Source organism: Pseudovirgaria hyperparasitica (assembly GCF_010093815.1).
Source record: "Pseudovirgaria hyperparasitica strain CBS 121739 unplaced genomic scaffold EJ05scaffold_14, whole genome shotgun sequence".
In the NCBI taxonomy this organism is placed as follows: domain Eukaryota; kingdom Fungi; phylum Ascomycota; class Dothideomycetes; order Acrospermales; family Acrospermaceae; genus Pseudovirgaria; species Pseudovirgaria hyperparasitica.
This window is the reverse complement of record NW_022985562.1, coordinates 460,555-483,072: the sequence shown is the minus strand read 5'-3', so window position 1 is coordinate 483,072 and position 22,518 is coordinate 460,555. Positions and strand designations below refer to the sequence as shown.

Sequence of the window (22,518 nt, the reverse complement as noted above, 5' to 3'; positions counted from 1 at the left end):
GTACAAGCACAAGCAGCAGAAGAAGTAGAAGAAGAAGAAAAAGGAGACGCAGAAACACTTTACAGACTCCACTCTGCTAGTATTGGCAACGTCAATGCCAATGTATGTCAACATCTCCGTGCCTGTCTCTTTCTATCTCTCAATCTCTCAGTCTCACTCAGTCACTCATAGGTACGTACCCAGGGAGAGGGCGCAGAAGAAGTGGCGCGTCTAATCGTCTTCGGGACACGTCAGCGGCTTCTTCGACGATTCCAGTAATACCTAGCCAAGGACATACACGCCCACTGCTCCCTAGTACCATGACCTGCTCCCAAGTGTTTATTTACTACTACTCAGGGCTGCTGGTATTAATAATTACTACTACTATGGGCTGTTCCATCACTTGATTCATACACACACAACACATCGTTATAATATGTTGTCCACCGTCTAATTAGCCTGGAACCATGATCTTCACCGCCCCAATCGTCTTCCCTTGGTCGCCTATCTCGCCTAGTTCTAGGTAATAACCTTCTTTACTATTCCTGCACCTTTTGAACTTTCCATATTTCCCTTTCTCCCTCTCTGTTCTGCGCACCTCCCCACAACCAGGGACCTCCCTTCTTGTCCCTTCCACCCCCCTCCCCCCCCCCCCCCCCCTGGCACACCCCAAACGCACATCTCACGGCTCTTGTGCAACGCGACACCCGTCTCCACTAGAGCCGCTTCGGGCGTCGACAGTTCCTAGCATTCGCATTCAAAGAAGCTCGTGGCCTGTAGCTTTTTGCAGCCAGGAATATCTTGCTGCCACTCACAACTCGGTCTTTACGCCGTCGTTGCTCAGCAGCTCAACATTCCGCAGCTTTTCCTTTTGTGGCCCCGTTTCCAAGCTACAAGCAAAGCATACGGGCCTACAGCTGTCTACAACCCTACAACCCTACAACCCTACAGGCCTACAACTGCCCTTACTCCTCACTCATCACTCACTCCTCCTCCACTACTACTGCGTCATATCCAACATCTGCCCTGTCCGCTCCCCTTCGTCTCTGCTCTGCACCTCTTCCATCCATCGTGTCCCGTGCGGCTTGATGCTAAGCTTGGTCAGCGTCGATTGGATCAACACTCGTCGCACAGCCCTGCGAATTCACCCTCGACCAAGCACTCTAACTTTAGCGAGCATCCACTGAGACCCTTCCAGCTCTGTTGCGAACTCTTAATGGTCCTTCTATCACTGCACTATTCCTTCGGCTCTACTTGTCCTTCTCGCTCCTCTCCAATACTCGACTTGCCTCTCTCCATCTTCTAAACATCGCTGCTGTCTCCCCCTCGTCAACAGCTAAGAAAAGTACCTTCAACAAAGTACCGTCAGCCCTCCAGACCAGGAACCCTGGATCCGCTTACCAGACTGTTTCGTTGCACTTGTTCTTTTCCAGGCAGAGATCATTGGATCTCGCTGTCATCTTCCTCCGCACAAGGCAATCACTTTTGTGCTTCTTCCGTGGTCGTGGTACACAGCTTCAACGTAAACAAACCTCGTCCAACCCGCCTCGCACAGAGTCTGGTTCAGCTGCCATTTCCGTTACATTGCACGCATGCAGTGCTAAGGTAACTGTCATCTTATCTGTGGTGGAAAGAAACCTCTGGCTTGCTCCATTCCTCTCTCACCTTGGCCACCTTGCAACACACTCCCAAGGACTAATTGTTTGATCGTCACTTCTCCCCGCCAAGGTCTCGCACCACAACTGAGCACTTCGACTTACCTATCCTTTTCACCCGCGCCTGGGCCTGTTTACGATATACACATCTGGGTATTTGCTAGAGCTGGCGAAGACTCCGCTAGCTCACTCTTCCTGCAATCGTGGATATCTCACTTCTTCTCGAGTCGCGAGACTCTGCGTCTCAGCCTGCCAATAAGCATGCCACCTCTCCGACAAGCTCCGCAGCCGGCGTAAGCAGAGCTGGGCCGACTTCGACGTCGACTTCAACTCCCCACTACACGCCTGCCAGTGCATATGCGACGCCAACCTCTCTGCCCGTCGTCTCGCCAACTGCGACCTCTGCTCATCAACCTCCTATGCACCAGCTCCCGCATGTATCAACTCTGCAATCCCTTCCATCTATCCAGCCACTGCAACAACCTCACGAGCTACACCAGAACAATGCCTTTCGACCCCTATCTTTCGGTGCCCATCATAACGGTCCGCCTCACTACAACTCAGGTCATTCTGGATTGGCTTCTCCGCCTCTACAAAGCCTCTCCATCAAGCGTACAGCATCGCAAACGCCACTGGTCGATGAATCGCCGCAGAAGAAGACCACGAAGTGGACTCAGGAGGAAGATGAGCTCACTGTCGAGTTAAGGGGTCAAGGTATGAAGTGGGAGGACATTTCCAAGAGGATTCCTGGACGGAGTGCCATCTCATGCCGACTTCGCTATCAAAACTACCTCGAGAAGCGCGCACACTGGGACGAGGAGAAGAAAAATAAGCTCGCGCGACTCTACGTCCGGTAAGCATGTCCACAGTATCTGATTATCTCGACTCTAACGCGTCTTAGCTTCAAAGAAGCAATGTGGCAGAAGGTTGCATCGGAAATGGGTGTTCCGTGGCGCTCTGCTGAAGCAATGCACTGGACATTGGGGCCTGACGAGATCGCACAGCGGGCCAACCAGCCAGTGTTCCAACTGAACGCTGCAGCCACGGCTGGATCAGAGGCTGCGTCCACTTCACCGCACGCTGCACCACTCAGTGCCGCAGCAGCCTACTACTCTAATCCTCAGATGACTCCACCATCTTATGCTACTGCATCCTATCCTCTCGCTGTTACTGCCACGAAGCAAGGACGGCGGAACGACCTTGCTGCTCAACCGCCGCCACCGGTCATACAAGGTTACTCGTCAGCAGCGCTGCAGCAAAGGCCACCGACCAGCGAAGGGTATGGGCCACGTCCATACGCAACGCAGATTGAGTACTCAAATCCACCATCAAGAGTAGAACTGGACTCGATGAGCCACCGGAGCTACGAGAGCAGTACGATCGATCACAGAAGCCGCAATGACAATGCCAACTCCAGCCAAGCAAGTGCAAGCAGAAACGGTGAGGACAGGCAGAGCCAAGGCAGCCGTGGAAGTCCAAGAAGTATCCACAGCGCGCATAGCTCTCACAGTGTCCACAGTGCTCGAAGTGGGCATAGCACCGGGTCGACAGGCCGAGGAAGAGAAGGCAACGTCATCAGACAAAGAATGGAGGTGTCCTGAGCAACATAATTAATAGTGTGAAGCGGGAAGGCATTCTGAACCATAATTCACCGTGGATTTGCGTACACGACCTACCTTGGAGCCAGATACACACGCACAACACATAGCAGCATACATGAATTTTTCCTAGATCACGGCCATCGCACAGCACAGCATCTCGCTACACCATCCAGTCTGAACAAACCGAAGTCAGCCATCTCGATCGCATCTTGATTTGCATTTAGCGTTTCCATTAGACATCATGTTGAGCGATCGTCCTGTTTCCTACAGCGTTGGAGTCACAGCATTTTTGGGGCATTGGTCATATCGACCTTTGCTGCATCCCAGTCATATCTGGAGCGTAACGGCCGTCTCGAAAGAAGCATATCACAGTATACGTGTCTCTCCATGTACTAATACCCATTACTTGCGTTTGTCTTTTTTTCTTATTACTCTATTATCTTGTTTGTAATTTGCATTGCATTTTTGGGTTGAAGGACTTGGGCGGGGTGGACTTAGGGTGGTTGGGAGGGAGGCAGTCTTGGCGAGCATTTGAATAGTATTTGGAAGGTAATGAGGGAAGGACACCTAGGAGAGGACAGGATGACATCAGGCACCATGGAGCATGCATATTATTCACGCTGGCTATTTTATCATGCATGGCATAGATACCCGCGAGTCTGGGCCGGGCTTGGGCTTGGGCTCGCAAGCTGGTTTATACCCCCCCGGCGAGCACGAATAGAGACCTGAGACGGTTGTAGTAGAGGAGGAGGCGAAGGCGAAGGAGATAATCATCATCATTATTACCATTACCGCACCACACCACACCACACCACGTCAAAGCGCTGAATGATCTGAAGGAGAGAGAGCAATGAAATGAATTTTAAACCAAACAACAACCTGATCGTGACTTTTTAATTTTACCCCTCCCTCTAAGAGAGACACACTGACTGACTGCCTGACTGACTGACATGACTGAGAGCGATCCATCCCCAACCCAGCACTTTTTTCGTGGTTGGGAACTTGGGCCGCTCCCCAGCACCAGCACCACTACACCCAAGGTAGGTAATCCGACGGCATACTCAAACGCTCGAGCACTTGCATGCCTGCATGCATTGCATTGACGATGTATGTACCGTACCTTACCTAAGCTAGTAGGTACGTACCTTAGGTACCCACCGCCGCCGTACCGACCGTACCCAAAGTAAAGTACAGCCCAGGTAGATAGGTACCCGTAGCTTTGGCACTAGGATGCCCTAAAGGTACGTACCCTAATTATCCCACCTAATTACCCTTGTGTACAAAGCAAAACCTTTAATTAAATAGGTGGTGGTGGTGGTACGTACTGGAAAGCTTCGCACCGTATTCGGGATTTCCGACATGGGGACGGAGATGTAGGTGTATGTAGGGCTGGCTAGTCGGTTTTGGGGATTAGTGTGGCTTAGTGGGCTTACTAGTAGGTAGTACTGTATGGTTAGGTACGGTTATGGTTAGTGTGGGAGGTTGGGGTTAGGGTGGTGACTAAGGTTGGGTGTGTTGTGTGCAGTGGTGTGTAATCTAGTGCAGCACGGATTGTGGATATTGTTTGTTTTTGTTGTTGTTGTCGAGTTGTTTGAATTGTTTTGTATTTTGTTTGGACTACTAAAGTTGACGACGATTCTTGTTCGTTTTGAATCACGAATGTATGAAACTAAGCATTTTGGGATTCTGGACTTTGGGTTTTTTAAGTTTTGAGATTTATGGAGTTATGGATTGATTCATGGATTTGGAATTCGGAGTGCTTGAAACGTGCTACTATGCGGCTAACTAACTAACTGACTGACTCACGGTCAATTCTACTTTGCCGTTGCTGCGCGTGTTGTGCGGTGCTTTGCGCTTGGATGTAATCCTTCTTGCTGGGCTTGTTATGTTCTAGGGGCGCGTGGGTACTAACTAGGTAGATCATGTGGATGTTCTAGAACGAACACATATGTTTTATATGTATGTAATGCACGAGTGCAGGCACATGTATATGTATGTGCATGATGACCGAATATATAGATATGTGTATAGACGTGTATATGTGTATGCATTATACGCATATACTTTGTAAAACTATTATATATGTAGAGGTCATATATATGTCCCAGGTATATAATGTGCAAGTCTACTATAGCCTTATAAGTCATCCCTTTATACAATCACTCGCTCACATATACAAGTAATACCATCTTAAGCAAGCAAGCAAGATATTCATTTCCTCTCTCGCTTTGCCTTCTTGCCTGCCTTTCTGCTCGAGATGTCCTGTTAGAGAACACAAGTCAATGGATGGTCCGCAACGAAGATTCGTTCTGTTTGTTTGTTTGTTTCATTTGATGCTCTTTTTGAGGATTCATCAACTACGCGTCGGCTGTGTGTGTAAGTGTTGTCATATTTATTTGTATTATATTCTGCTGTGTGCATTGATTGATAACTGCTTAGAGCATCTTTGTATCATTGCAGGTCTTAGGATACTACAGTACATGCACTCCATGTCTACTCTAACATCGGAACGACGGATTTGCAGTCGCTCTAGAAAGTTACACATGCAGCAGTATAGAGCATTGAGCACACCCCTAGTAAAACCAAGCTAAGAAAACAGCAATAACATGCCAAAGTATGAAGCGACCGGCATACCAGATATATTAGTATGAATCAGCACCTACATTCTGCGTATATGAAAGATAGATGGACGTGACATGGCGCGCGCGCAAATTTACATGCCATGTCTAGCCGCGGGTGTCGAGTCTGGGGAATCCCAGATAGTTTTGCAGCATCTGAAACGCCCGTCGGTGGTTTATGAAATGCAATGAGGAGACAGAGTTTTCATTCAACTACTTTGCGTTCTGTGCGTCTCTTTGCACGGGCAGCAGCAGCTGCAAGTTATCTCGATCTGCTGATCATGCCGACGACAACAATTAAAAATCATGTTGTATGGGTTAGGGCATTTGTGGTAGGTAGCAAGCTAGCCGTCGATGAAAACGGTCGTATTAGATCCAAAACAGCAATCCTCCATTCATCCGTGCTTTTGGTTGGTGCCCGCCCCGGAAGCGCCTGATCAGGAATGCGTTATAGTAAAGAAGAATAATTACCCATTCAGCATGATCCATGGACCGGATCCACAGACCGGGTGATTATGAAAATGGCTTGCACCAATCGGCGCCGGCCCTGCGTTTCGTCAAATCACCATTTGCGGCGTAGTGGGATTTCGAAAGAGGATTTGGGAATGGCTTGGGCGGGATATGGCCTGAACGACCCACGTCTCACGTTGCACGAACGGGCGGCGCCGATCGCACGCAGAGCCGCGTCCGCGTCGCAGGTTTTACCGCACAGCACAGCCAGCGGCACCCTCTTGAGTCTTTGAGTCTTGAGTTGAGTGAGTCTTGACTCTTAAGGGCGTTTGAGTTTGACAGCCTGCTGTTGCGACTGTTGGAGCTTGCATGTGTCATCATCTACTTTTGTCAGCTGGGCGCGTCGTGGTATAGAGCTCCTGATTTGATGCTCTCAGAAATGTCTCACCGTGCCGCCACCTTCACATAGATTCCATTGCATATTCAAATACGCAGCCACCCCCTTCCCCAGCCCACGGTTCAGGCCTCCAGCATACAATCTCTAGAACGGGCATTAGGGGCGGAATAGACTAGTTGTGATCACAATCTCTTTTCTGCAGCGCGTATGTCATGGGTCTCATAGCGGTGTTATTTGATGCAGCCGTCCCCCCCTTATGCGCGTGCGTGCAGGCTGCGTAGCTCAATCACGCCGCATGTCGTATTTTCTAGAAGCCGGAGCGGCACAAACTCCGCAGATGAACGCACTAAAAATAGTCTGCGCGCTTGAGGGGGGGATCCTTGGCGTTGACATGAAACCCGTTTCAGTAGGTGGGTGAGCGGGATTTGCGTAGGGCGCGTTGGATATGGAATCAGACGGATTGGCTGAGAGCAGCGCCACAGAGTGAATCTTGCACGCTGGACACAAACAACGCAGCACGAGGCTTTGGTGCGGTTGGCAGATGCGAGGTCGCGTGTCATACCGTGTGATGATCCTCCAGCCTGCTCCCTGATTGGCATCCAAGAATGCGGTCCGCCAAGGCCAAGGACTTGCTTGTGTGATTCGGGGCCGCAAAGCGACAGCCCTACCAGCCCTATCCGGTCCGATTGACGAGGTTATCCGAGGGGGCCGAGTAAGGGGCGATCATGCGCGCGCGAATTCTCAGATTGAAGGGCGTAGTTTAGCCTGGCCTGTGGGCGCAGTTCTGACGAACTGGAAGTCGCTGCGAACTCGTGTTGGGTGTGGATGGATGTGGCAATTGGATCATGTTTGTGCGCTGTCAAGGAGCATTCCTTTGCGGGCCGATGACCCCAGCATTCTCGTACCGTGCTCGGACAACACGAGACACCAGGCTGGCATAAAGGATTCCATGAGTGATATTCCTCATGCTATTACCAGCGAGTGACCTGGCACTTGGAATAGTGATTTTAATGTTTTTCGGCATCGGCATCTGCATCGGCATCGGCATCGTTGTTGGCGTGCCCATCAGTGCTAGACTTCAAGAGATCGACCAAGGACACAGCGACAGATTCGGGGTATCTAGACGCTGTACATCTGACGAGATGCGATGATCATGTCAGCATCCTAAACGAATGCCACGGCGCGAACGGTTGATCAACGGTGCATGCGCCCGGGGGACTAGGCCTTGTCCAAAATTCCGAGGCCCGCATAGTATGGCGACTTGCATAACACACTACATATATAACTCAGTATATGAAGGGTCCCGAGTGGGAATTGGAATAGGGAAGACGAAGACGGCCCTACCGTTAAGTATGAGGAGCAGTAGGTATGTGGTTGTGAAGGTGATGGTGTTCGTGTGGGCCCCACGTTTGATGTCCCGGGCTGGAGGGCGCGACCCACTTCTTACTGGGGTCCCTCCCGCTGTGTGTCCAGAAGACGAACACCCTGTTGCGGTGTTCACAGTCAACTTACCCAAAGGGGTAAAATATTGTGCCCTCGTCTATGCCGGTCCCTTGCTAGCCCTAAGCCTCGTTCTCTTGGTTTCTCCTTCGTCTTTGGTACTTTGATACAGTTCGCTAACATCTGCACACTATAATAAAAGCTACCATCCATTCCTCGTATCATTATAAGCCTCTTGCTTTCGCATCAGTCATGCTAGTTTGACTTCAAAGTTAGTGCCCGCATCGGGAAAGTTGCGCGAGACACCTCCCTATCACCGTCTGCTTACATGTTGGATTTCAAGTTGTACTGTTGTACGTCTTGTTGTACACTTCTGTTCCTGCTCCATAGGATGTTCCAAAGGACTTGACCCGATTATAAGCAGTCTAGCATGACTCGAGCACCACACCAATGTTGTGCAACCTAAAGAGAGCATCTTCAAAGTGAGACCGGAATATACCCTGTTCGAATACCATATGGATGCCTCTTTACTAGTTGCCTAATTACTTAGCACATATTGCTCCAAATCTCTTCGAGATAAGTAGTTGTAATCTTTTCTAACCGCTTCGGTAAACCTCGTGGCATTCGCATGCTGTCCCGGCCCGCACCCAGGGTCCATAGTCTCTTAGTCAGCATATCATTGTAACCAGATGCCTTCTTTGCCTTCACTGAAGATTACATATGTGTATGTATTCATCGCCGGAAGCTAGCATGACGGCATGATAGCAAACAACTATTCCCAAACCTTTCAATCCCGTACATAACCTCTCAGAGACATCTTCACGCCACTTCTCACCTCTCGGCCTTATCCTACGCATGAGGCTGACTGCTCTAATCTCTACATCCATTTTCAGTGTACACAGCACCACACAGCATCGTACAGCCTTGGAAAAAGCAAGCGAGTTGAGCCTAGCTCTCTGTACGTTTACGCCTTATGTCTGAACCCCCTCCCCCTTTGATCCTTCATGTGGCGTTGATTAGAGGCTGCAAACTCGTGGGGGCCATGCGCGATGCGATGCGGCGGCAGCACATATTTCTGTATCATATGCCGAACCGCCTTGTGACCTTCTTCCCATCCTCAATCACCAAATCTCATCTTCACCCTCGGCTGGTCTCATCAATCTTCCATGCGTGCATGCCACGACAGACACGTTTGCCGTCAGCGATCCACACCAGACCCAACAACAACAGTCAAGATTAACCAACAGCGCCACCGCATCAAGGTCATGCGAACGCCCACCTGACCCACTGTGAGGTGTTCAAGCTCAGCTAGGAGTAATCCATTCGTCCAAACGGGGTATAAACACGAAGGTGGCTTGCGTTTCTTACACACCAGCGAGCTCCGGCGATCCCGCCAATAGCGCGCCTAATCAGTACCAAACTCCTCATCGAGCCGGCACGGCTAGCACGGCTCTGAGCGTAAACCCACGGGTTCATCATGCACGCGTCGTGTTCGTATGGAATTTGTCAGTCCCATCAGCTGCACGGCGCTACATCGAGATCGGTCGATGAACACAATAAGGCCACACTGCGTTATGGTAAAGGCACAGATAGGAACAATGAAGGAGATTGGGTATCTAGTATCGAATATCTTGGGAATCAAACACGTGCAATTGAGGTATGATGTTGCCTCCACTTCATCGTATCGAATATATTCTTCGCCAGGTCCAACGGTAAGTATGCCATATACACAATAGTCCGACTTAGGCCATCGGTGCTAAAGACATCTGAGTCTCCATTTGTATACTGTCCAATAAGACATATTGAAACCAGTTCTGTAAACATCTCCAATAGAAAAGGTTTCAGTACTATTCTTCCTCCTCATCGGGGCGTGTGCGACAAGCCTGCGAGAAGAAGATCTTCGCTTCTTGGCTCTCGCTGTTTTTGATTGAGTATAAATTCCCTACATAGAAGCGCATGTCAGCATTTGTATTCGCAACTGATCGAAACACAAACGAAGAGAACGTAAGACAACGAGATCCGTAGAGAAAAGCCGGAGCGTGACACAACCATGTGGCAGAAGTCGGTGTCCGAATCATAGGGCTCCGGCGCTACAGGCTTGAAGTCGCTTTGACAAATGATGCACTGTGTCACTGTACCACCCAGGTCGTGCTACCGAAACCACAAACACGAACTATGCGAGCCCTGTCTCGGTACCATTAAAGCCCACCAGGTGCTGGAGATCTAGGATACCACTGATCGGCCTGTGAGACCCGCCGAGAGTAATTCGATTGTGTAGCCGTGGATGGATGAGACCACAGGTGGATGCCCCTCTTCAGCCTTGTGCTGCGTTGCTCACGCTGAAGTATAAATTGACTGCCGTAGTACGATGCAATCCTGATCCATTGGCGATAAGACAAAGTACATCTGCTGTCATACTTCGCCCACATAGGCTGGTTGAGATGATGGCCTTTGATGATGCTCGCTTGTCCTTGACAGACACTTGAAACTGTCTCCGACGAACGGGAACTGCAAACGCGTGCGACGGGATAGATGATACCGGGAAAGGAACAGAATATAGCTTACCTCTCGGAACTTGCCATACACCCCCGCTGTGAATTGAGAACTCTGGATTATCTCCTACCGTCACTTGTACCTGCCCCCGTAGAACGTAGAAGATCATGTACATGCGCCGGGAATTCTTACGTTTCTTCTCTGAATATGGAGGAAGGTCTACCATTCCAGCGTTGAAGAAACGAACTCCGCAAATGCGCGTGTATTTGAACTCTGCGCCATTAACCTGTTGAGTTTGAATAGAGGGTGCAGCATATGCAAGCTCTGTCAGTCAGCAGTCAGTGAACATTCAAGTCGAGTCTAGGATTCCTGCCGATCTTACCTTCCTCCTTCTCCCCAGTCGTATGCTCAATATCATTGTCCCATACGTTCACAATCCCAGACAGAACACCTGGATCTTGCTCCCACTCCTCAAGCTCCTCGATCTCGGGTTCCTCAAAGATTGTACTTTGTCGATTTTTCTTTTTATTGCCTCGACGACGGTCTAGTTTGACTGGAGTCACGTCTTCGGTCAATACTGACTCAATGAGATTACCTTGGTGGTCGAAAGTATCTTTTTCACCACGCCAACCAGCCAGTGGCCTTCTCAATGCCCGTCCAGCTCGTGACCGTCCCCAATCATCGGCACCCGGCTTAGGTACAACGACATACTGTCGAACGTTGCTCATTGTGCTTTGGGTTGTACGACCTGACATCATGGACATCTCCGTAGGCGCTTTGGACTCACTACGGCCACGAGGAGCCTTTCGGGCAGTGGTCTTTGCATTCGGATCCCGTTCTTTGGGTAGACGGCCTCTGCTCTTAAGCTGAGGGGGAGGCATAGATGTTCCTGATTCTTCACGAGGAATGGCAACATCTCGCTTGGGCCTTCCGCGATTCTTTGATTTCGCAATACTGGGCTCTTCTTCGACGACGACGCTTGGTTCTCGGGCCTTTCTGGTTGGCCCGGTTTTAACCTTACCTTTAACCGCTCTTTTCCTAGCTGGGGACGATCGTGGTGTTTCTTCGACTGGACTTTCCTCCGTTGCAGGCACTGGTTCCGGTGCGAGTGCTATACTGTCCTCCTGTACCTGAGAAGAATTTAATGATGAACGCGTTGTCCTCTTAGATTTTGTGGGCGCAATTTTCTCAACTACGGGCTTTCTAGCGCCACGGCGGGCATTTTTAGTCGCACGGCCCTCCGATTCAGCTTCAGCTTCCTCAACAACCAGTTTCCTCTTCCGACCTCTCTTCTTCGGCGGTGAAGATGGCATTTCTGGTGGCATTTCTTCATGTTCTTCGGACGAATTCTCTGCCTCCTCTGCTGTTGACTGCTGCTCCGTAGCATCTTCAAGCTCAGGAAGGGCTTCAACTTCTTCTAGATCTTGGTTTGTGTGTTCTTGTCCATTCGCCTCTGTTGGTGATCCCGGAAGATCGTACAAGTCGTCTCCGACAACTCCATTAATAGCCTCTGGGCTTGACGTCGAAATACCCTCTTGTGAGTCGTTGAAATCCAACTTTCGCCTTACAGCATGATGTGAGTTTGGTTGAGACCGAGCAGGGGGACCCATGGAGGACTGCCGACGAGGTGAAGAGCCGAGTGCAGTTTTGATTGGCGATCGCGATTTGGGTGGGAGGGCCGTTCGCTTTGTGGTCAGAACTTGACGTACAGACAGTGCTTCGGTGGGATCCGGCATTGAACCTATGCAGCATGATTTAGAATTCCATGTCCAATACGCGCCGTAAACGCGTGGGGTGCGAGCTTGCGTACTTTGCTGAAGCTCCATCGACTCTGATGTTACGAGTGTCCCATCTTCGCGCCGCTCGCTAGTAACCATGACCTCAGACTTCTCCGGTGAAGAGAATATGTCAGCTGTCTCAATGCCATACTCGTCGCGTATACCGGTATCTGGGAGCGTAATGCCCGTTTTCCTGAGTCATCGATCAGTACAACGCGTTGTATGTGATTACTGTCCACTCCTACCTTCCTTGGCCCTCCCCAAAATAGTTATTTTGGCGCGCTTTGGGAGGCATTGCGACTTGCGCCTGATTGACTTGATATCCGTCGCGACAGGATCACAAAGGAGTCGCGTGAGGGCAAAAGAGCGTAGCAGTTGTGCAAGGTGAGTGACAGGTAGTTGCTTGACCAGAGGACGAGTTGTTGTTGCTCGCCTACATCCGATACTGTTTGGGGTGGAGCGCGTCTAGGCGCACGAGCCATGAGCCACCTCTTAAAAGCAACTTGTAGGAGCAAGGGTCTTACTTACCAAGCTAGTCCCATCACGCAGCGCACTACGCACTCTCTGTCCAACTATAGTATGTTTACAAGCGAAGCCTTAAAAACGTTCTATGCATGTATAGACAGGGTAATCGTTCCGAAGCAAAGTGGAGTTCGCTACACTGAAGGTATCGATATGAGGGAACAATTGTAGGAACAGCTGTATATGCCCGAGATCGGACGCACATCACACTTCCTCGTTCATTATTCTTTACCAATATATACACACGCCCCTGCCAAGGATGTCTTGCCGCGCGCCCATCCATTGCTCTCTTCAATGTCGTCGTCACCGTCTAAGAAAGAAGAAAAGGGTATAAAACTAATGCCGCATATCCGACCACCACGCAGCAGCAACACGAACGTAGAAAGAGTACGTATATCAACCATAGAACACTTGTATATGCACACTACCGCCGCGGCGTATGCACACCGCCTACAACAGCTTGCTGTCTTCGGATCCAGCTTTTGGGGGCCTCCGTACGTCGTGCCAAGACCACTGTGTTGCTTTGCAAGCGTGTGGTGATGCTGTACCAAGCACTGGTCATGAGCTTGTTCTCGCGCTGGAGATTCTCGAGCTCTTGCCGTGCGGCGTCCTGTAAAAAAAACACGATAAGTGATTTGGCAACTGATGATCGGGAACCTGAACTTACGCTGGACTTCACTCCGTTGTCTTTCTTTGCTTGCTCCAGCTCTTTCTTCATGGTATCCCATGACGTACTTGCTTCTTCGAGTCGCTGCAAAAAAAAACGTGTCAGTCAGAAGTGGACAAAGACGATGGGTTGGACAAAGGAGTCCAAATGGAACTCTGCATCAATAACAAGGCAGATCTCACACATACCTTGTTAACCTTTTCAACTCTCTCCCGACTACCCTGCAGCTGTGACGCTACCTTATTCACAAAGCCCTGTCGTAGTATTTTCCTCTCTTCTTTAGAGGCAGAATCTATCGCTTCTAGTTCATCCCCGAGAATGCGGGCTATTTCCGACTCGGTCAGGCTTTCATCATCAGCCTTGAGAGCAATGACCGCGTGTAGCAATCCTTTGGTGTCATGCAAATCTGCAACGGCGCTATCATAATGTTGTTTGACTGCTTTGTATTCCTCGATTGTCTTGTCTAGATTGCACTGTACAGCATCAAATCTTTCTTGAGTGGCAGCATCGAGAGCTTCGCCTGTTGCATCGGCACCTGCAAGAGTTAGTCGTGCTCGATTGGAGATACCATTTAACATACCAATGTTCTTCGAAAGCTTGTCACGAAGCTCTGCATTTTCGACCCCAGCAGCCATTTGGTCTGATCGTAGTGACTCAAGCTGTCCTTCTACTGATAACAATTGATTCCGTTGCTTGACATATGGATCAGAGTTCTCTACATCCTTTTGCTTTTCTATAGTATTGAGAAGTCCCTGGTTGTCTTCCACACTCTTGAGCCAACGCTCCTTTAGTCTTTCATTTTGCTCCTCAGCCTGTTGCAATTTTTGCTTCAAGACGAATATTCCTGGACTATCCTCATCGCTAAGGTCGACTTTGCCTGTGTCTGGCTGTACTTCCGAATCGTCATGACCGGCCAATTCATCGTCCAGATTAGAAGACAGGGGTTGGGTAGCGGCCCCTGCATGCATGTCACGGATCTGAGCTTTTAGTTCCTCGTTCTCCTCCACTTGGCGTTGATATAGCTCTTTCTTCTCCTCTGTTTCTTGGTCCCAAAATCTCTTTTCCTGTTGTAATATTCTCCGTCTTTCCTCGGATGTAAGTAGTTGCTGTTCCAAATTCTGAATCATGCGGCCGTTCTCGTTATTTGCCTGGGACAAGCCATCACATCGTTTCTGGAGCTTGTCAAACTCATCCAACCGCGTCCGACTTTCTTCTGAATCTTGCAGTAATGATTGGTATTTTCTTTCAATGTCCTGCAAGGATTGAATCTTCTTTTTCAAATTTTCATTGGCTTTGGTTTTCTGTCCTAACTCATCTCGCTCAACTTTCAGCATCTGAATCTCATCTCTGAGTTCCTGCTTGGACTCCGCGTCCTTGTTTAGTCGGTCGATCTGTCGCTTCTGGCTTTCTAACTGGCCTCTTGCCTCATTTAGTTCTGTTTCGAGGTCGGCTATTAGATTCCGGTCGCTCATCTCCTTTCTGCTCAACTGTTCTAGTCTTTCTTTCGCGCGTTTCTCCTCGATTTCACGTTCCACGGAGAATCGTGTGTCATTCACTTGCTCCTCCAGGTTCGCGATTAATGTACGTGACTCCATAAGCTCTCGTTCAAGATTATGTACCTGATCCTCCAAACCCCGTGCACGACGTTTCGCCTGGATGAGATTTTCTTCATATTCGAGTTCACGGTCTCGCTCAATCGGCTCGCGATTATCGCCCAGTTCGTTCCGCGATGCTGGTCGTGACGCTGGTGTACCTATGTCGGAAGTGGCATCTCTATCTGCCCCTGAAACAGCCAACTTAGTATCACTTTCGTCCATATCTTTGATCATATCGATCAGACTGCTGCTTGAATTCTTGTCTAGTTTCTCAAACTGCGCAAGTTGTCGTTGGACCGAGACTGGAGATATTACAGCCATGTATACCACCACCTTCAGCATTTGCATGGTATGTGGAGGGGCGCCGCCATCTGCGATAGCTTTCAGGTCCGGTGTAACATTTTTACTATAGTTCGGGAGTTTGTTCAACTTCTCTGTGAGGTATGATCTGATCAATCGGTCGATATGCTTGAGATTTTGCCATCTTGGGATCCAATTTGAAGTCGTCTCAGGCGAACCTTCGGGCAAGTCTCCACTGAACCATTCTGGGTCGATATCGACCAAGATGCTCCATAGTAGCTGTCCATCTTCGAATTCTTTCCACTTGCTGACCCGGTGAGGCATATTGCAAGTATTGACCCATTCTAGCAATGCCCTCTCGAGGTGTGCGGCGGGTCGCTCCATGGTGTCGGGTGCTCGTCGACAATCCGTTCCGCTCGGGGCAATGGAATGGAATCTCTTTTACTCAGTTCCAGACTACGCCAAGATTGTACTACAGGATCGTAGTTGCAATTCTCAGGCATGTTGTAACAGTATCATAGCCATGGAGCAGGTGTTTAGCAGGGGTCGAGCTCATCAACAACAGGTCGTGGCGTGCATCGGGTTGCGATGCGGCATCGATTCGTGTTTGTGAACAATAAAAGGGGTAGCAAGAAAACGTAAGGAGTGACGTCTTCTGAAGAAACAATGTTGTTTATTCGGGTTTCTTGGTCGAAGAAGGGAGGGGAGCACTATGAACTAGCACCCGGTTTGGAATTGAAGCACCGGCCAGGTACCGACCTAACGCTACCCTGACGCGTGCACACGCGCGACCGGCAGGAACAACCTTGCGCCGAGAAAGGTACTAGTTACGGAACGCAGGATGTCGTCTCCCTCACCTCCGCTTTCTCATTCTCTCAACCAACCAACTTTGATTACAGCACTCTGCACCTCAACAATACACTCTATCCTGATTTAATCACAGTTAGTTACAACTCAGTACCTTGCTTTCTGAGAGGTCCCGAAGTTTCTACCCAATCTCATGCTCAAGTCCATTCAACTTGAACTACACAGGTTTACTCAAGCGCAACGGTTTGCACTATTCAAAAGCTAGGAGATATCCTTTACACTTGGTTGCAACTGGGAGGAAACTCGTCAGGCTAGACGCGGGTGAAGGTGTCGGCGGCTGAAGAAGGAAAAACAATTCGTGTCGTCTTCTCACTGCAAGCAAGCCTTCGGGTATTATCTTGCGAGTCACTAGTTAGCAACGATACATACAGCCTTTGTTCCTTGTGTTTGAAAGAGGGAGATCTATCACATCGTCTGGTTCTGGCTCTCTGTCAGCTCTGCAGAGCGACTTGCCCGAGTTCAGCTCGATTGCCCAATACGAAACGTACAGCGTGCCCCAAATACTTCACTGCAACGCAGCGCGACTTTGCTACTCTTGCCTCTGCATCACCCCCACTACCATATATATCTAGCCCACCATGTCTTACACTGCGACATCAGCTGAGGTCGCTGATGACTTCAAGGATGCGCTTCAAGACCTCACCATCAATGATAGAGCACAGATCAACAATCTCATGATCATCGCGAAAGAGAACACCGAACATGCCCAGGCGATTTCACGAGAGCTTGTGAATCACATCAAGACGGTAAGAATTGAATGCTGCTCGAGAAAGCAAATCTTCTTCATTCAATCACATAGACAGGCAACTGATCAAAAATTAGACCCGGCCTGAATTCAAACTTCCTGCTCTGTATGTTCTTGATGCTATTGTCAAATTTGTTGGCACTCCATACACTGTATACTTGAGCAGAGATCTATACAAGACATTCATGGAAGCATATTCCCTGATGGCTCAAACTACAAGAAGGGCCATGGACAATCTGCTACAGACTTGGAAAGCACCGCCACCAGAATCTATGGAGAAACGTCCTGTCTTTCCGCCTGAAATAACCCGCGACATCGAGAATGCGTTGATAAAAATTCGAACCATCACAGTACAGTCCCAGCAACAGCAACAACAGCAACGCACGCAACGACCGATGCAGAATCCTCTTCCTGCCCGGCCCGGTCCCGGCGAGCCATGGCGGAATACACCAACACCACCACAGAATTCGTTCCCGCAAAGTCACGACCCTCGGGTTCGTCAAGTACGTATAGGAGACTGGTGGGATAATCACGTGACTGACACAAACTAGATCACGCCTCAACAGCACGGCATCTCATTCGCATCCCCTTACAGCTCATCTACTCCAGCAAATGGAAGTCAACAAATTCAGCCCATCAGCTCGGCCCAGCTTCTCTCTGAAGTCGATAAGCTTGTGACAGTAACCCGAACGGAGTGGATGCAGAATTTCCAAAGTCAGGAACTGATGACAAAGCTGAAAGCTCTCGTGGATCTACAGACATTATTGAAGTCGCAGCAGCTATCCGATGATCAACTGAGAGCCATACGAGATCAGCTTCTACCGCTGACTCCCTCTACAACCCCTAATACTGCTTATCAGGCCCCTCAACCTTTCCACAGACCGGGTTCAGTACAACCTCCTCCACAGATACAAGTACAGCCACCTTCGGCATCACTGTCGCAGTTCCTACAACCAACTCAAGCGCCGCCAGCAGTCAGTGCAAACCCGATCAACCTAGCGCAACTGCTACAGTCCTCGACTCCGCAGACCCAAACACCCCCAGTCACGCAGCCGCCCTTTCAACATCTCACCCCTTTGCCATTAGCTACACCAGCAACTTCTACGCCAGTGTCAAGTGCACCTGCTCCAAATTCGGCGTCCAGTCTGTCATTGGCGCAAATGCTACAACAGTTCGCCCCCCAATCTACTTCAACGACTCCAAAACCCCCAGACCCCCGCCCCTTGCCAACACCATCAAGTCAAGGTGGGCTGCCTCCTCCAGGGCAGAGTCCAAGCTGGCTTCTAGATGCACTGAAATCCCAGAACATCCTAAGTACCGGTGGTTCACCCAATCCAGCACCGCCGCAACTGCCAACGGCGCTACATGGCTTTCTCGGTAGCGGACCCATGGCACGCGTCCCTAGCGTACCGACCAATACCGAAAACGATGTCCAACTCAACACAGCGTCCATCACCAAACAGTAAGCCCTCGGTAGTGACCTCCCTGTAAAGATGCTGACCTTTTCCCAGCCCCCGTCCGTACCTCATCGCCCGTTTATACGGCGCTCTCCCCAACCAATGCTCCACCTGCGGCCGCCGTTTCCCCGCCACGGACGCCGGGCGCGCCGCCAAGGCGAAACACATGGACTGGCACTTCAAAGTCAAAGACCCGGACATTGCCAAACGCGGCGTTCACCGCAGTTGGTATGTTGGCGAGCGCGAGTGGATCGAGTACCGCGAGGTCGACGAGTCGAACCCGTCAGCACCCACCGGTACATCCCCCGGCGGGGTTACGGGCGGCAAACCTGAGCCTGCAGAGCGCTACATCCGTGTCCCGGCCGAAATCACGCTTCAGAACGCCCCGTGCCCAATATGCCAGGAGCGATTCGAGAAGAAGTGGCTTGTGCAAGCGAACGACTTTGTGTGGATGGATGCGGTTAAGAAGGGCGGCAAGGTATATCACGCGAGTTGTTGGGAGGAGGTGAACAAGGGTATGAGTGCGATGGCGATGGCGCAACAGCAGGCTCAGCAGAGGGCGGCGAGCGCGACGCCGGACAGCGTCTTGGGGAAGAGGAAGGCGGAGGAGGAGAGTGGAGGGGAGGTCAAGAGGGGTCTTTGGACATAGGCCTGTTCTCCTGATGTCGATAAGGCTGGAAGAGGGGAAAGTGAAGCATGGCGTTTGGGTTTCAATGGGAATATGTGTCTGCATGTCACACACACAGACATGCACACGCACGCACGCACGCACGCATCGCAAAAAAGCAAGCAAGAAAGCAAGCAATTATCACGGCTGTATATAGATGTATCTATACTCGAACACGACCAAGCACAAGACCCAGCGCGTCTTCATCTCACCATCTGCAAAAATCCCGCATCATCGTATTGTGACGTACACAATTCGTTTTCCGCCCCGCCTCCTCCACCCCCTCCCTCCACACTTACTTGCGTCCTCTTCCCCTTGGGCCACTTTTGTTCGCAATCTACTAATACCCATGGAATACAACCTGTTCTCAGCCGGCTTACCTAGCTTCTCATGTCTACTAACCTACTCTCCTCAAAGAGCATACATGTTCATTCCGTGGTTGCGTACCTACCAGGTACTAGGTACGCGGAATTTGATGTGGGATCTCATGCGATGTATGGAATGGAAGACGTGAGAAGAAGACGTGAGATGTGAGAGGCAGAATGCATATGTACATGTACTTGTGCCTGTGTGAGGGGTTATATGGCGTAGTTGTGAGCTGTTGCGTGACTTGGTGGGGATGTGGATGTGGATGTGGATGTGGATGTGGATGTGGATGTGGATGTGGATGTGGAAGTAGATACAGATGTAGGTACAAGTACAGCCCATCATGCAAACGTATATGCACGCATATATATACCTAGAAAAGACCAGAGTAATAGCGAAAGCTGCACTGCGCGCTGCGCGGTGCGTGACGTCGTTAGTGTCGCGATTTGTATATATCGCGATACCAGTGGCTAGGACTATGGGGGTCTTTATGTGTCAGGAAAGGTCGAGAGCGGTGGATAGATACGAGATGCGTGCACTAATTACTTGGATGAATGAGATGTGCAAGTCTACTTGCTAATTTCGTCATGTTACATGCTCGCTAATGCCTAAAACTCATTCCCGTATTGGTACAACCGTAGACGAAACCGGGTCGTGACCGTGCTAGAAGCATGGTGGATATTTTGTGTAGTTCATAAAGTGCTCGTCATGATAACGCCGTGCTTGTGTTCCGATACTTGCTCAATGAACCTCGCATAAGGAAAAAAAAGCCATTCTTCCCGCCCAATGCTACCAGTAGACTCCTATCGCCGGCTTCGGCTGGGACTCTTGGAGAAGTGGATCCGTCCATCGCGTCCACCCCTGAATTGCGCACGCGAAGCCCGCGAGTCGTCATCATAATAGTCATCTGCATGCTCGTCTTCCCAGTCACGATCTTCTTTGTGGTGCTTCTTTGACTTTCGCTTCTCGTACTCCTTGTATCCATGTTTCGCGCCCACAGCACCAATGATGGCTGCAGCTACTGTAGTCAAACGATCGCCGTCACCTAGATTGCGACCTGCAAGACCACCGGCAACAGCTCCGACAATCGTAGGACCGTATTTGCGCTTCTTGGAATCATCGTCATGGTCGACATGGGATCCCGATCGTCGGTGACGTGACTTGCTGCGATGGCGCGACTGCGAGCGACTGCGTGAAAGGCTGCGCGCACGGTAGCGATTGCGTTCGAGGATTATGGAGTCGGCTGGGTGAGGATTTCGTACCATGGCAGAGTTCTACGAGGGCTTGTCAGATCACATTTGTCTTGTTCGAACGGAGGGCCTTACTGGAGGAGCTCCGTCTGGGTAGTAAGTCGCAGCATACGAATCGCGGGTTGTCACCATGGCACCATGGTCACCGTAACGATTACGGGTGTCGTATGTTGATTTGCGGTCGCCACCCACACGTTCGATCATGGTTTCCTCTCTGTAGTCACGATTCTTTGGATACACTTCCTCACGCCTGACCAGCACGCCCTTCTGTTCGGGATATCGAGAGCGGTCGTCGTCTACGTAGTAATCGTTGTTGGGTACGGAGCGGGAGCGAGTCCTGGTTTCACGGGCGCGATCTTCACGGTCTTGTTCTTTGATCTGTTTCTTCCTCCAGGTGGGCAGTCGATCCCATACTGTGTCGTGGTATTTATCTGCCGCGCGAGTGAGCGCCGTGCAGCCTAGCTCCTACACACGAATGGGTCAGCTGTGTTGGATTAAGACATACTTGACCAGCAAATGCCTGGTTCGGACTTCGGGGCTAGCATATGCCAGTCAGGATGATTAGAACCTACAATAAAAGCCTCTGTTTCGGCCATGATGTTAGCTTGATGCAGGGAAAAGGCTTGCTGAAGATACAGTAGACAAAGTAGCGCGATCTCTAGGGAGGACAGAAATGGGGTAGTGGGAAGGTTTAAGGAAGACGAGCAACAGAGAAAGGAGGGAGGCAGCGTGATCAGCCCATCCTAGGCAACGATTATCGAAGTAGTAGTAATCGTAATGTCGCGGGCTCGCAACACAACCGGTTCATGCACGCCTCTCCGCATGCAACATCATCGCAGAGAGGATGCGTGGAGCAAGGACGAGGATAGGCCAGCAAGTTGTGAGAGGCTGAGTGCGCAGCTCATGACACAAAGGAAGCCGGCGATGATGGTGAGCTGCAGGATGACGTCGGCGCGCGAAGACCGCAAAACGGTGCTCGATATAGGTCGCTTTGGGGGGTGCCCATCACCGCCCGGGCGTGGGCTGCACACCCAGCCGCCACCATCAGCATCCACATCAGCACCTGCTGTCGACAACTATGACACGTCTTTCTTCTGCGATCAGGCGGCGTACGGCCTATAGTCCAAACCAGATGGCGTCGAGGTATAAAAACAGGCAAAATAGACAAAAAAGCCAGGACGGGATGTGTATGATTGGGGCAGCAGGGTGGGAACTGTGTGGAGCTGCAAACTGCGAGCTGGGGACTGGGGCTGGTTGGGTGGAGCGGGCACTTACCCATCGTTCCAAGCCTAGCCTGTGCTTAGTTTTGTACAATATCTCGTAGGGCTGAGTGTCATACACTTCGAGCAGCATAAAATATAGAAGTTGACGTTAGGTGGATAGGTAGGTAAGAAAGAACTAAGACGAACAAGAAGAAGAAGAGGTTGTCGGTTGGAGTTTTGTACTCGGGAGATTGTTGAGGAATAACGGACAGACAGCGAACTCGTCTTTTCACCAGGAGCAACAAGAAGACCTGACGCCCGGACGTCCGTGCACTGACTTTTTGGGGGTTCCTGTACTACCAATGCTGCCTCCATCCTCCGTATACACACGGCGCTTCTCTTTACTTTCTCTTCACTCATCGTCTTACTCTTTAGGCTCTTTTGCTACACTACTCACACCTAGACTTCA

The 22,518-nt window shown here is 50.4% G+C and overlaps 5 protein-coding genes across 5 annotated transcripts; 2 read left to right on the top strand and 3 right to left on the bottom strand.

Annotated features, from left to right (window-relative positions):
- The first annotated feature begins 1,669 nt into the window (after window positions 1–1,669).
- On the top strand, window positions 1,670–3,356 carry EJ05DRAFT_122708 (uncharacterized protein). The gene is made up of 2 exons (XM_033739084.1): window positions 1,670–2,487; window positions 2,536–3,356. Exons 1-2 carry the CDS (start codon window positions 2,054–2,056, stop codon window positions 3,233–3,235), a joined length of 1,134 nt encoding a protein of 377 aa, XP_033597556.1. The 5' UTR covers window positions 1,670–2,053; the 3' UTR covers window positions 3,236–3,356.
- A 6,575-nt stretch (window positions 3,357–9,931) lies between these two features.
- EJ05DRAFT_122664 (uncharacterized protein) lies at window positions 9,932–12,866 on the bottom strand. Its single transcript, XM_033739083.1, has 4 exons — window positions 12,657–12,866; window positions 11,016–12,604; window positions 10,706–10,957; window positions 9,932–10,082 (listed from the first exon to the last, which is right to left on the bottom strand). The coding sequence occupies exons 1-4, from the start codon at window positions 12,704–12,706 to the stop codon at window positions 9,988–9,990; spliced, it is 1,986 nt and encodes a 661-aa protein (XP_033597555.1). The 5' UTR covers window positions 12,707–12,866; the 3' UTR covers window positions 9,932–9,987.
- Window positions 12,867–13,093: 227 nt separating this feature from the next.
- Window positions 13,094–16,216, bottom strand: EJ05DRAFT_513418 (uncharacterized protein). The gene is made up of 4 exons (XM_033748433.1): window positions 14,181–16,216; window positions 13,789–14,135; window positions 13,601–13,684; window positions 13,094–13,543 (listed from the first exon to the last, which is right to left on the bottom strand). The coding sequence occupies exons 1-4, from the start codon at window positions 15,877–15,879 to the stop codon at window positions 13,358–13,360; spliced, it is 2,316 nt and encodes a 771-aa protein (XP_033597554.1). The 5' UTR covers window positions 15,880–16,216; the 3' UTR covers window positions 13,094–13,357.
- Window positions 16,217–16,729: 513 nt separating this feature from the next.
- EJ05DRAFT_122641 (uncharacterized protein) lies at window positions 16,730–19,447 on the top strand. Its single transcript, XM_033739082.1, has 4 exons — window positions 16,730–17,108; window positions 17,185–17,610; window positions 17,659–18,569; window positions 18,619–19,447. Exons 1-4 carry the CDS (start codon window positions 16,941–16,943, stop codon window positions 19,211–19,213), a joined length of 2,100 nt encoding a protein of 699 aa, XP_033597553.1. The 5' UTR covers window positions 16,730–16,940; the 3' UTR covers window positions 19,214–19,447.
- Window positions 19,448–20,145: 698 nt separating this feature from the next.
- EJ05DRAFT_478911 (uncharacterized protein) lies at window positions 20,146–21,771 on the bottom strand. The gene is made up of 3 exons (XM_033744556.1): window positions 21,420–21,771; window positions 20,923–21,312; window positions 20,146–20,871 (listed from the first exon to the last, which is right to left on the bottom strand). The coding sequence occupies exons 1-3, from the start codon at window positions 21,441–21,443 to the stop codon at window positions 20,401–20,403; spliced, it is 885 nt and encodes a 294-aa protein (XP_033597552.1). The 5' UTR covers window positions 21,444–21,771; the 3' UTR covers window positions 20,146–20,400.
- Window positions 21,772–22,518: the final 747 nt, after the last annotated feature.